The sequence below is a fragment of the Camellia sinensis genome, chromosome 11, assembly GCF_055761805.1.
Source record: "Camellia sinensis isolate YWXY chromosome 11, ASM5576180v1, whole genome shotgun sequence".
NCBI lineage: Eukaryota > Viridiplantae > Streptophyta > Magnoliopsida > Ericales > Theaceae > Camellia > Camellia sinensis.
Genome location: NC_138971.1, coordinates 145,441,940 through 145,455,212, shown reverse-complemented (window position 1 = coordinate 145,455,212; position 13,273 = coordinate 145,441,940). Strand labels below are relative to the sequence as shown.

The 13,273-nt window shown below is 36.3% G+C and overlaps 1 protein-coding gene across 1 annotated transcript; it reads left to right on the top strand.

Moving 5' to 3' along the window:
- The first annotated feature begins 5,732 nt into the window (after positions 1-5,732).
- Positions 5,733-10,335, top strand: LOC114321511 (uncharacterized). Its single transcript, XM_028268682.2, has 3 exons — positions 5,733-6,263; positions 7,259-7,444; positions 9,906-10,335. Exons 1-3 carry the CDS (start codon positions 6,198-6,200, stop codon positions 10,119-10,121), a joined length of 468 nt encoding a protein of 155 aa, XP_028124483.2. The 5' UTR covers positions 5,733-6,197; the 3' UTR covers positions 10,122-10,335.
- Positions 10,336-13,273: the final 2,938 nt, after the last annotated feature.

Genomic DNA, 13,273 nt, shown 5'->3' with positions numbered 1-13,273 from the left:
ATCTCTGCCCAGCTTTCATACAATATGGGACCGAGCTACTCGAAGTCTATACCTCGGCTCCGTGCTCAACATGGGCGAGCCGTGATGACCATGCTACAGGTTGGCACCCTGCCGAGCTACACCTAGCTCGGCCCATTGCCCTGCCATCATCTCGGTCAGAAGGTAGATAGGTCCCAATCCCAGCAACACATCCAACCGTCCTTGTACCTACCTCGGCCCATTACGGGGTCCAACTCCCAAAGAAGACTCTTCCTAACTCGACCTAATTTGTTTACAAATTACCCTTTCAGTAAGTGACATAATGGGGTTACATGGAGGAGTGGAGGTTATGGTTAAGTGGTGGTTGGGCAAAAGATGGAATGCAACTGATTGGAGAAGGGAGTTATGGTTTGGTGATCGGTAGACTGTAATTGGATGAAAAAGATAGACTGCAGTGGAGAAGCGTCATTGTTGTTGCCGCAAAGTACTGAGGTAAAAAATGACGATGAAATAAAATAAAGTCTCAACAGGCGAGTTTTTTTATGAGAACTTTTTTGATAAATCCATTTTCTAAGAGCTTTATTCCATCCAACCCATAATCTTTTTGACTATTCCATTAGGTCCAATTTGAGATAAGAAGACCAAAATACCCTTTTCATCTACTTATATTCCATTTAATTCACATTATTTTCTTATGTTTCAATAAGTCCTATGGGTGACATAATTACCAAAATACCCTTACTGTGAATATTCACACCGTCAATATAAATGTTTATATCGTCAATGTGTAGGGGCCCGGCTCATGTCGATCCTCGTGGGTGCCCGAAAAAATTTGAGTCGGGCTGGGCCGGCCCACAAGCCAAAAAAATAGGCCCGACCCGGCCCGTTGATAATATGAATATTCACATTGACAAATTAACATTCACATTGATAGGAGTGTAAAATTGGTCTGCGGCCCGTAGGCGGCCCGAAACCAGCCCGTCGCCCGGGGCGGGCCCGGGCCGGCCCATTCACAATATGAATATTCACATTGACATATTAACATTAACATTAACATTGACAAGAGTGTAAAATTGGTCCATGACCCGTGGGCAGCCCGAAGCCCGGGCCCGAGCCCGGGTCGGGGCGGGCCCGAGCCTGGCCCGTTGACAATGTGAATATTCACATTGACATGTTAACATTTACATTGATAGGAGTGTAAAATTAGCCCGCGGCCTGTGGCCGGCCCGAAACCCGCCTACGGCTCGTGGGCGGGCCCGGCCCGACCCGTTGATAATGCAAATATTCACATTGACATGTTAACATTCACATTGATAAGAGTATAAAATTAGCTCGCGCCCCGTGGCTGCCCGAAACTAGCCCATGGCCCGTGGCGGCTCGGGGCGGGCCCGACTCGGCCTATTGACAATGTGAATATTCACATTGACATATTAACATTCACATTGATAAGAGTGTAAAATTGACTCGCGTCCCATGGGTGGCCCGAGGCGAGCCCGGTCCGGCCCGTTAACAATGTGAATATTAACATTGACATATTAACATTCACATTGATAAGAGTGTAAAATTGACTCGTGACCCGTGGGCGGCCCGAAACCCGCCCGCTGCCCAGGGCGGGCCCGGCCCGGCTCGTTGACAATGTGAATATTCACATTGACATATTAACATTAACATTGATAAGAGTGTAAAATTAGCCCGTGACCCATGGGTAGCCCGAAGCCCGGCTCCGGGCCGACGCAGGCCCGGCCCGTTGACAACGTGAATATTCACATTGACATGTTAACATTCACATTGATAAGAGTGTAACATTAGCCCGTGCCCCGTGGCTGCCCGAAACACGCCCACGACCCGTGGGCGGCCCGAGGCGTGCCCGGCCCGGCCTGTTGACAATGTGAATATTCACATTGATAAGAGTGTAAAATTGACTCGCGTCCCATGGGCGGCCCGAAGCCTGTGGGCGGCCCGGGGTGGCCCGAGTTTGGGTCCAGGCCTACCCCGGGCCGCAGGTGAGCTTCGGGCAGCGGACAAGTTTTACACTCCTATCAATGTTAATATTAACATGTCAATGTGAATATTCACATTGTCACGGGTCGGGCCAAGCCCGCCTCGGGCTGTGATCGGGCTTCGGGCCGTTCATGGGCTGCGGGCTAATTTTACACTCCTATCAATGTGAATGTTAACATGTCAATGTGAATATTCATATTGCCAACGGGCCGAGCCCGCCCTGGCCCGAGGTTGGGCTTCGGGCTGCCCACGGGTCACGGGCCAATTGTACACTCTTATCAATGTGAATGTTAACATGTCAATGTGAATATTCACATTGTCAACAGGCCGGGCCGGGCCCGCCCCGGGCCGCCCACGGGCCGTGGACTGGTTTCGGGCAGCCACGGGGCACAGGCTAATTTTATACTCCTATCAATGTGCATGTTAACATACTAATGTGAATATTCACATTGTCACGGGTTGGGCCAAGCCCGCCTCGGGCTGCGGGCCAATTTTACACTCTTATCAATGTGAATGTTAACATGTCAATGTGAATATTCACATTGTCAACGGGCCGGCCCGAGCAGCGGACGGCCTTTTGGCCGTCCATGGGCCGCGGGCCAATTTTTTACTCTTATCAATGTGAATGTTAACATGTCAATGTGAATATTCATATTGTCAACGGGCCGGACCGGGCCCGCTCCGGGCCGCCCATGGGCCGCGAGCGGGTTTCACGCCGCCACGGGATGGGGGCCAATTTTACACTCCTATTAATGTGAATGTTAACATATCAATGTCAATATTCACATTGTCAACGGGCCGGGCCGGGCCGAGTCAGGCCCGCCCTGGGCTGCTGTCTAGTTTTATACTCTTATCAATATGAATGTTAACATGTCAATGTGAACATTCACATTGTCAACAGGCCGGACCGGGCCCGCCACGGGCCGTGGGCGGGTTTCAGGTAGCTACGAGGCGCGGGCTAATTTTACACTCCTATCAATGTGAATGTTAACATGTCAATGTGAATATTCACATTATCAATGGGTCGGGCCGGGCTCGCCCCGGGCTGCGGCGGGCTTTTGGCCGCCCATGGGCCGCGGCCCAATTTTATACTCTTATCAATGTGAATGTTAACATGTCAATGTGAATATTCACATTGTCAACGGGCCGGACCGGGCCCGCCCATGGGCCGCGGGCGGGTTTCGCGCCGCCACGGGACGGGGACCAATTTTACACTCCTATTAATGTGAATTTTAACATGTCAATGTGAATATTCACATTGTCAACGGGCCGGGCCCGCCCTGGCTCGCGGGCGGGTTTCGGGCCGTCCACGGGCCAATTTACATTCCTACAAATGTGAATTTTAAAATATGAATGTTCACATCATTAAATTGTTAATCGTTGAAAAAATATTTATAAGGGTATCAAAATTAAATATAAGGGCATAAGTGTCCAAGAAAATAGTGTAAATCAAGAAAATGGACTTTATGGAATAAAACTATACATACATATACATGGGACTAAATGGGTTAAAAAATTTCTTCATGGACTTCTTGGGGTAAAACACTTCTAAATTGGACTTATTAATAAAAATCCCATTTTTATAAAGGATGCACATAATCAACAGTAATTGTAAGCATAAATAAAGAAATAAAATAATAATTGTATATTTTTAATTTATTTGTAATTACACCAAATTTTAACGGGTAAACTTAAAATGTAATTAAATTATTTGATGATGTTCATAAATTTTATGTTTTATTTTTTTATAGAGAAATATGTTATTAAAAAAAATAGAAAATAAGCTACACATCAATTTTTTCATTTTAAAAACTTGGGGAGAAATTTATAAATTTAAAAATAAATATTTTTTGATTTGATTCATATAAGATATTATAATGAAACTCAATAAATTACGATCATAATAATGAAAATCAAATACATCACATATAATCGAAAACCAAATTAATGCACAGGAATAAGACTCATGCGTCACAGTGACGTGCAAATAAAAAATAAAAAATAAAAATTGACGTGCAAATCCGACTAGTCTCATTGGTTGAACTTAAAAATAAAAAATAAAACTTAAAACAAATAACCTTGTTTGATTTTGATTGATTTTATAAAAATTGAGGTTTTTATTCTTCGTGTTTTTTATTTTGAGTTAATTTTTTTAATATTTTAAGTAATTATTTTATTTTCTAGATGTACATAACTTAGATGGACCTAAAGTAAAATAGTTGTGAAAAATATTTTAAAAATTCAATAAATACAAAAAAAATGAAAAATGTACCAATTTTTTTTAATATTTTTTTATATTTAATGATTTTTTTTTCAAAAATTCATAAATAATATACTTTATAAGTGTATTTAGGTTAGGTGCATATAAAACATATTAATTATTAAAATTTTGACTAAAAATAAAAGAATACAAAAAATATGAAATTCAATTTTTTAAAACAAAATTAAGTGTTTCATTTCAGAAATTTCAGAGCATATTTTTACAAATTTATTAATTTATAGTAGCTGACATTAAAATTTTATAAAATAAGGGACATTTAACATATTTATAGTAGTTGGGTTTTTAAACATTTTTACAGAGAAATTGCAACACAAAGAAATTTTAGCACAAAAAAATTTTGACATAGAAAAATTTTTCTTCATAAAGAAATTTTAGCTATTCAAAGAGAAATTTCACAGACTCACCGTAGAGAAATTCATCAAAAAAAAATTTGTGAAATTATTTGTAATGATCGAAATTTCTCTAAAAATATCATGCAGGGATTTTTTTTTTTTTTTGGGGGTGGATAATGCAAGAATTTTAATTAATAAAAAAAACATATTTTTTTACCAGAAAAAAAAAAAAAACACATTAAAAGTTTGATAGATATTAGGGGTGTTCGCGGATCGGTTTTGTGCGGTTTACGGTTCGGTTTTGACCAGCCCGCATCTATGCGGTTTGGGAAAAAGTCAACCCGCAACCGCCCGCAGTGCGGTTTGCGATTTGTGCGGATAGGGTTTGCAAATGTGCGGACGGTTGCGGGCGGTTTGCGGTTTACACTTTTTTCTTTAAAAATTAATTTTTGAGTTTTTTTTCCCAGCGAATTTAGGCATCAAATTCATTTTATATATTTGTGATAACAATTTTTTGATGAGTTTACAAATAAAAATTGAATATCAATGCATTAAATGAAAGTACCCAAAACAAAGAAACCTCACGCTAGCATTTTTGCCATGAAAAAAATGTATATCAATGCATTAAAGGTTGTACTCAATTAGAATTGCCAGTTCAGTAATCAATAATCAAACTATAAGTTCTATCGACCATTAGAAGGAAAATTTTATTAGGAAAAAGTGGATGAATCACCAATGAAAATCATATAAGAAACCAAGTTTAGGACTTGATAATTTTACGGTATTAAGAAAGTTGAGAAATACTTAAAAATAAGGATCCTAGTGTCATAGAGAATATAATGGTGCTCCTGTAAAAGTTACAAAATTGGTATATAAAAAATAATAATAATAATAATAATTAAAGTGCGGGTGATTTTTGCGGGTTGCGGGTTTAAACCGTGACCCGCCCGCAACCCGCAAATTTGTCATATTTCAAACCGCATCCGCCCGCATTATGTTTGCGAAACCGCCCATTTATATGCCGATTGGACGATTTGAACGGTTCGAATAAACCGTTGCCCACCCCTAATAGATATGTTTTACTAGTTTCATCTAAAATTTATTCTTAAAAAAATAAAATAAAAATAAAAGAGCAAGTGGGGTTCAGTGGACTGCAATACTGCTTTCGTATCTATCTGATCTTTCTTTTTCAAAGAGTCTCTTCTCAAAGCGCACTACAGACAACTTCACATGGTTCTGTGCCTACCTTAACCCATAGGGTTTCTCTGCTTCTCCTCTCTTTATTGATTGTCTCTCTCAACCCTCCTTTTCTTTCCTCCATAGCTTTTCTCTTTTCTTTTTTTATTTTTTTCAAAGCAAGACTCATCAGAGCTCCCAAATCTATACATTATTGACGACAATATATTTACACAGATACATATGGTACGCATCCACTAGCATTTTTTACATCTGCAGTCACAGAATCCAAACAAAACCCATTACGCCAAGCTACCTCATCATCTTCTCCCCCCTAGAAAGAGAGTGAATTGTAAAGGACAGAACCAAGATCAGAGCAAACCCTTTTGAGTGAATTTGTTGGTGGAGTGGTGAAGAGAACCCAAAAAATGGTGGGTATTTTCTCTAGGTTTTCTGTCAGCAGAAATAGCCTCCGTCGAGCCCAAAGTGCAATTGTAAGCTTCTCTCTCTCTCTACATACATTTTGAATTTCTATTTGGGTTTATGCATATTCAATTGATTGCTCTGTTTACTGATCTGGGTGTCTCAAGTTGTTTTTCTTTGTCAATGGAGAGTAATACATGTATATGTATATTTTGTGAGCTAATTTGTTGATTTTAATTGAGCCCATTATAGGAGAAAGTATGTATTTACATATATGTAGTTAATTACTTATGCATGTTCACTAGAATTTCTTTGAGATATCAAAGCTTGGTTTGATCTTTTCATTGGGTCCGAAAGTGGATTTGATTTGTTCTTACATATTTGAGAGTTTCTTACTCAAAACTTTTTATTCTGGGTTCAATAAGGCGAGTTAAGCTGTTTAAATTTTGAAATGAATCAATGATCTTTTTTTATCATTACATTAGGCTTCAGTGGTTACTGATTTGTACAATCGTCTTTCGACTACAAGAACTGAAATAAAAAATTTCAGGCTAAATATATGAAATTGATAGTTTAGGTATGAGATATAAAAATGGTGATAGTTTATGAAATTAACAATAATTAATTATCCAGTTCTTGAACTCAGCTCAACAATGCTTGTTGTCTTGTTGTTATCATTCTTCTATGAACTTCTATCCAAAATGTAGTTTTGATCATGTATGTTATGTCTTGTTGGTTGCTATTCTTTCAGGTGTTTTGTTTTTTATTTCGTACATGTACACACTCGCACCCAAACACAAACACAAATGTCTATCTATGAGGTTATCCGGAGCTTTGCTCAACTAATTCCTCAGGTACATGAAGTACCCGTCCCAAACATACAACGTAATTGGTGGCCACGATCCCCGGAGGTGGCCCCAAAGGGGTCAAGTGCTCCATGTGATTCGAACTCATGACCTATGCTTCCCCAGTCGTTTATTACTGTTTAACTTGCCACTAGGCTAACCCCTTGGGGGAGTTGTTGTATCTACTTCTATTCACTATTTAGTTGTTTTATTTTCTGCAGGATGATAGGGAAGTAATGCCCCCTAATTCAGAGGCTACAGGTGCTGCTACTGTTACTACTGCTGCATTAGCTGCTGCTCATGGTATTGAAGTAGCAATTGAGTTTAAGCCACTTGAACACCCAACTGAGCCTCTCGACAATGATCAACCAATTCAGTGCCCACTTCCTGAACCTTCAATTCTTAATGTAAGCCTGAAAGTCGCCTTCATTACTAAAATCACATATTCACACCTTTATGGGTGTTTTTGTTATAGATGATTCCATCGAAGACACAACATATATGTTGCTTACATCGCGTCTGTACTTTTGTTGTTGTGTGTTTTGGCCTTTGCTTTTGGCTACATAAATGGTGCTAAAGAATTCTCTTATGCTGTTGATGATAGAAAATTACCACTTAGGAAAGTCATTTGGGGGGTGAGGTTACTTGTGGGCATGTATTGTAACTTAGGTGAGTAAATTTTTTAAGTTATCGCAAGCACGTTCATGCATAATGTACAATTTTTTAAGTTTGTTAACATGTGCCCCAAGGGCACTCGTTAAATAGCTATATGATTTCCCCTGTATGATTACATGTTTCAAGTCAGGAATAGTTGACTGCATTTCTCTGCTTATGAGCTAAATTGGTTATTAGTGTGTAAGGCTTGTCATACTCAAACCCTAACCATTTTTTGGTCCAACCTTAAACCGACTTCCAACCTAGTTGTACTCAAAATTTTGAAAGTTTTCTTAGAAAAATAAGAAAGAGATAATTAGAGACGAAATATTGGTACTATTCTTCATGTGGTTTAGTTGATCTTGGTAGCAGGATTTTGATAAAGGATTGACTTGTGCATTTGATAAGTTTAGTCTATAGTTGCAGTGGAAGAAAGGATAATTTTGACATTATTTGCTATAAAATTTGGAAGCATTGGTGACTTAACAGGTTCGATTACTTAATTATTTAATGATACTTCGTTCATACCTTGAGGGAAAATATTGTCTACGTAACTTGGTAGGATAGACTTGGTGGGTTACTTCAGGGATATGGATTTTTTGCAAGATACATTGACAAAGTAAGAAAATGTAACGGAGAACATCTAGATGTTGAGAAATTTGTTCCTCTAGAAGATACATTTACCAACAATTTGCTGCTTAGAGGAAAAATCTTTTTAATTGGCATTGTATGTGCAAAGGGGTTGAGGAGTTATTGAATCACTTGATGATAAATTGTTTGGTTTGAGGAATTTCTAATTTATTTTCTTTGTTTGGCAATCACTTAGTGATGCCTTGGTCTATGGTGAAGGTTATGGAGGGTTGATGGTTTGGAGGCATGTGTTTTTTGTTTTTGTGTGGGGGTGGGGGTGGGGGTGGGGGTGGAGGAGGTACACCTCCTCAAAGAGTGAGTTCTTGGTGGTGGTGCCATTATGCCTTTGGTAGTCTTTGTGGAGGAAGAAACAGTTGTGTTTGAGTTAATGGTGTTCAACATGTTCTCCTCTATTCTTTTTGTTGGGTTAGGTTACATGTCCATTGATGTGCATGAGCTCGCACCCTGAATGCTGTTTATTTCCAATCTTCAACATGGGTGCATCACATGTTACCATGCATCTATGTACCTTAAATTGGTTCCCTTTTGTTTCACTCTGATATTTTTAGCTGGAATTTCAATCTCAATTATCTTCATACTGTTAGCTGCATCACCAACTTGCAACTCAGAGAACTCTATTTAGTGTATTTGGTTTCAATTTTCTAGAATTGAGTTATTTGTTTTTAGTAAATATTTTAAAAATTTTAAGCAATTTTTTTTTTTTTAAGATGCACTTTACTTAGATGTATCTAAAAAATAAATATTTGTAAAAAAATATTTTAAAAAATCATTAAATACACAGGAATAGGAAAAATGTATTGAATTTTCGGTTTTTTTTTTGTATTTTTGGTATTTAGTGAATTTTCTAAAGATTTTTTTTACAAATATTATACATTTTAAGTGTATTTATGTTAGGTGTATCTAAAAATTAAAAAAATTGCTTAAAATATTAAAAAAATTAGTGAAAATAAAAAAAAAATATGGAAAACCAAAAAATTAATTTTCTGAAAATTAAATCTTGAAAATCCAAACCAAAGTCTTTATAGCTACTGGAAAAGACTTGCCAGCCTGAGTTGAATTTTTGTTAGTTACAAAATCATGAACTTTCCTAGTGGTATGATGGTCGTTTTAATTACTGGTTGAATGGCCTGATTCCTGAAATTTTGTAAGATGTCCAGAGATTTCTCGCAAAGAGGGGGTGTGCGGATAAAAAAAAGAAAAAGAAAAAGCTTTTGAGGGAATGTGGGATGTACTTTTGACTCTTTTGTTGATGTGCATATGTTGTTATTTGTGATAGTAATCGATTTGCCAGCAATATTATTGCAATCAAGACTTACCAAATACATTATTGCCATTAAGACAATGTTAGGTGCTGACTTGTATCGCCCGTTATGAACTTACATGACACACGAGTTCAAACATTCTTTGTGACCCTCTTAGAAAATTGCTTCTAACAATTTGCTGCTCACACAGAACTTTGTACCAAATTTTGATACTGCCATTTTGAAACTCTCTCTCTCTCTCTCTCTCTCCTGTTATCTGGTGTTTTATGAAATCATAATATATTATTTTCTCAATCAATAGGATGGACGAATATGGAAGGAGAGAGTATCTGCAGGCATGCAGAGGAGGGCTGACTTGCCAGTTATGCAGGAAGGCAACCCCATAGAATCCAAGACTGTGGGAACAAGACCACGACCCCAATCCAACCGCATGATTCTACCATCTGTCAGTGCACCCGAGCATAACATTCTTAAACTGCTTGAAGAATGCAATGCATCAAGTGTTGACGGTGCATAATTCGAATCTTCTTGTATAAAGTTCTCAAGTTTTTGTTTCTTTGTTTCCCATCTTCCCAATTTCTTTTCTTGTTTGTCCCTTTTTCAATAAGTTGCTTGAAAATATGTTTTTCCAAATGTATTAATGTAAGGCACACCATAGAATGTACATCAACAGATGTTTCAAATGTTTAATTTCGTGAATCTATACTTCTATACTATTATAAATTGCAAAACATTGTGAGGTGATTGATGTTGAAAATTCTAATCCATTTTTCTCAAATTTTATATTTTTTAAATTGTAAAATTACACATGTTAAAACGTCATTTCACTTTTTTTCGTCTTTTCTAATATTATTAGCAAATAAATAAATTTTTTCCACATTTTAAATTATATTCCTTCCAAATGCGAATGCCTAATATGGCAAGCTTTTTAAAATTGTATTTTTAAATTTAAAAATATTGTTATATTTTATTTATTTTTTGTTTTAAACATATATGTTTAAATTATTAGTAGTTTTTTTTTTTTTTTTTTTTTTGTCTTTTCTGATTTTGAATTTTTTACACTTTTTTTAGATCATTCTAAACTATGACATGAACAGTAATTTTATTTGTTTTTTTAATACAAACATATATATATATTTTGCACTTTTCACATATGGTGTATCCTGTTATTTTTAAAGAAAATTAGTTTAAGATCCCTCTTCCATGTTTAGTAATAAAAGAGATTCACAATATTATTTTATAATGTCTAACTCTAAGGTCCCTCAACTCTCTCACCCATATACCATAGAGAAATTTGACTCTCTCAAATCAAACCTCAATTTTTTTTTTCTCTCTCTCTCTCTCTTTCTCTAAACTCCTCCTTTTCTGATCACTACACAACCTCCTCTCCAGCCTACCTTCACTATGCCCAAGATCTTACTATCAAGCGCCTTGCAAAGTTTTGTCGTTTAACCGACATCAAAACCCTCCTCGAATCCCACAAAACGACCCCAAAATCACCCAAGAACCTTGCCTCTCTAGCCTCATTCGATCCTATGGCATCGTCAGAATATTCGATTCGAAACCTTCAATCAAATGGACAATTTCAGAACCCCCAAATCAACGATTTCATTCAACGCTCTTATCTAGAAGATCGGGACTGAAACTTCCTTGCCAACGCCGTTATGTGGGTTTGAAAACCCTTTGAAGAAAATGTTCAACACCAATGTGAGTTTGAAGAAAAACCTTTGTTAGTATGTGAGTTTGGTGAAGATGTTAAGGTCAACACAGTTTGCTGGTATGTGAGTCTGGAAAGAATTTCTCTTCCATTATCTCTTTATTATCTTCTATTTTAATTTTGAAAATTGAAGTTTTTCTTCAATGTAGCTATCTATGGAGTCCTTTTTCTGCATTTTAATCTCTTGAAATGTAGACTGACTTGTAGACATCAATAATTTTTCTTATTCAAACTAGAGAAAATTCAAATTTCTTTGAGTTCAAACCAGAGAAAATTCAACAACACATAGAAAATTACTCAGAGAAATTGAGGTAGTCTTTGGTAGAGTTTTAGAATTATGATTTGAGAATATAATTTTTTTTTGAGTTTGTGAGTTTTGGAGTTATGATTTGAGGGTTATGAGTTTTGAAAATAGTTTTAAATTGAGTTTGAATTGAGTGATGTGACATATGATATTTGATACAAAAACTTACAACTCATAACCAAAAACACAATATAAAATTCTATTCAAAGCTTATAAAAAAAAAATTAAAAAATTCGCAAATATTTTTTTTATAATATAAAAAAACAAGTGAAAAAAAAAAAATGAACATTGTTCCGGTCAACTGGCCAGACGACCGGTTAGCCCAATTTTTTCCCATATTGGAAAGAGTTTTCAAAAGTGAGTGCGAAATTAATTTTTGAAAACGCTAAACAAACACCAAACTCAAAAAGTGAGTGTGGAATTATATTTTGAAAGCTCCACCAAACAAAGACAAGAGAAATTCAGAGAAAATTGAATACTTTTGAATTTTCTTTGATTTGAACCTAAAGAATTTATGGACTTCCCAAAGAATTCAAGCTTGTTGAATTTTATGAGGCTTTCAAGTTTTTTTGTGAGTAACATTTACAATATGATCATCATTAGAAAGAAAGCCGTGAACTTCATATCATTGTTGGTGAAATTTACTAGTTTGGTTAAGTGTTGTGTTGTGATATCCATTGCTTTTGGTGTTTTGAATATCTTATAGTTCAGAGAAAATTGGTCAAAATGAAAATGGTATTTGTTCAATTTTCTCTAGTTTGTTATTGTTTGAATGTTTTACTGTCCAGAGAAAATTGGTCAAAATGAAAACGGTAGTTACTCAAATTTCTCTAGTTTGTTGTTGTCTGAATGCCTTACCATCCAGAGAAAATTGGTCAAAATGAAAAATGGTAGTTGTTCAATTTTCTCTGGTTTGATAAAAAACACAAAGAAAATTATGAGCAAACCAGAGAAAATTGGTCAAAAACACAGAATTATCTGAGAAATTCTCTGGGAAGTCTAGAGAAATTCGGAGAGAAAATCTCTGGAAGGTCCAGAGAAATTCTGTAGGAAGTGCAGATAAAGAATTTATCTGGAGAGAAAATCTCTAGGAAGTCTAGATAAATTCTCTGGGTCGAGTTTTCTTTAGATCGATGTTGAGGGACCTTAGATGTTATGAAAATATTAGGTGTCCTCTATGCTATTAAATCTTAATAATAGGGACCTTAAAAAAAAATCCCCTTATTTTTATTTACTTTTACCTCAATAGTCAATTAAACGAATCAAATGAGAAAGATAATATATTTTTGGCATTAAAAATTAAAAAGTGACTTTTGTTAAAATTAAGGAGTTGTTTGGGGTGTCATAAATAAGTGCAATTTTGTCTTTTTAGACTAAAAAATTGAGGACAAAAATATGTAGGGGTGAGCATGGTCCGGATTGGACCAGATTGGAGTAAAACCAGGACCAATTCGTTATTTACGGTTCCTGAAAAATTGAAATCAATCCAATCCGTTTAAATCATGGAATCAATCCGAACCAACCTATTTAAACACGGATTGGATCGGTTTATGACTACGGATTCACATAATTAAATAACAAAAAAATATATATATAACACTTTAATTTCATAAAAACATAAACACAGCGCTATATTAGTTCCACAATA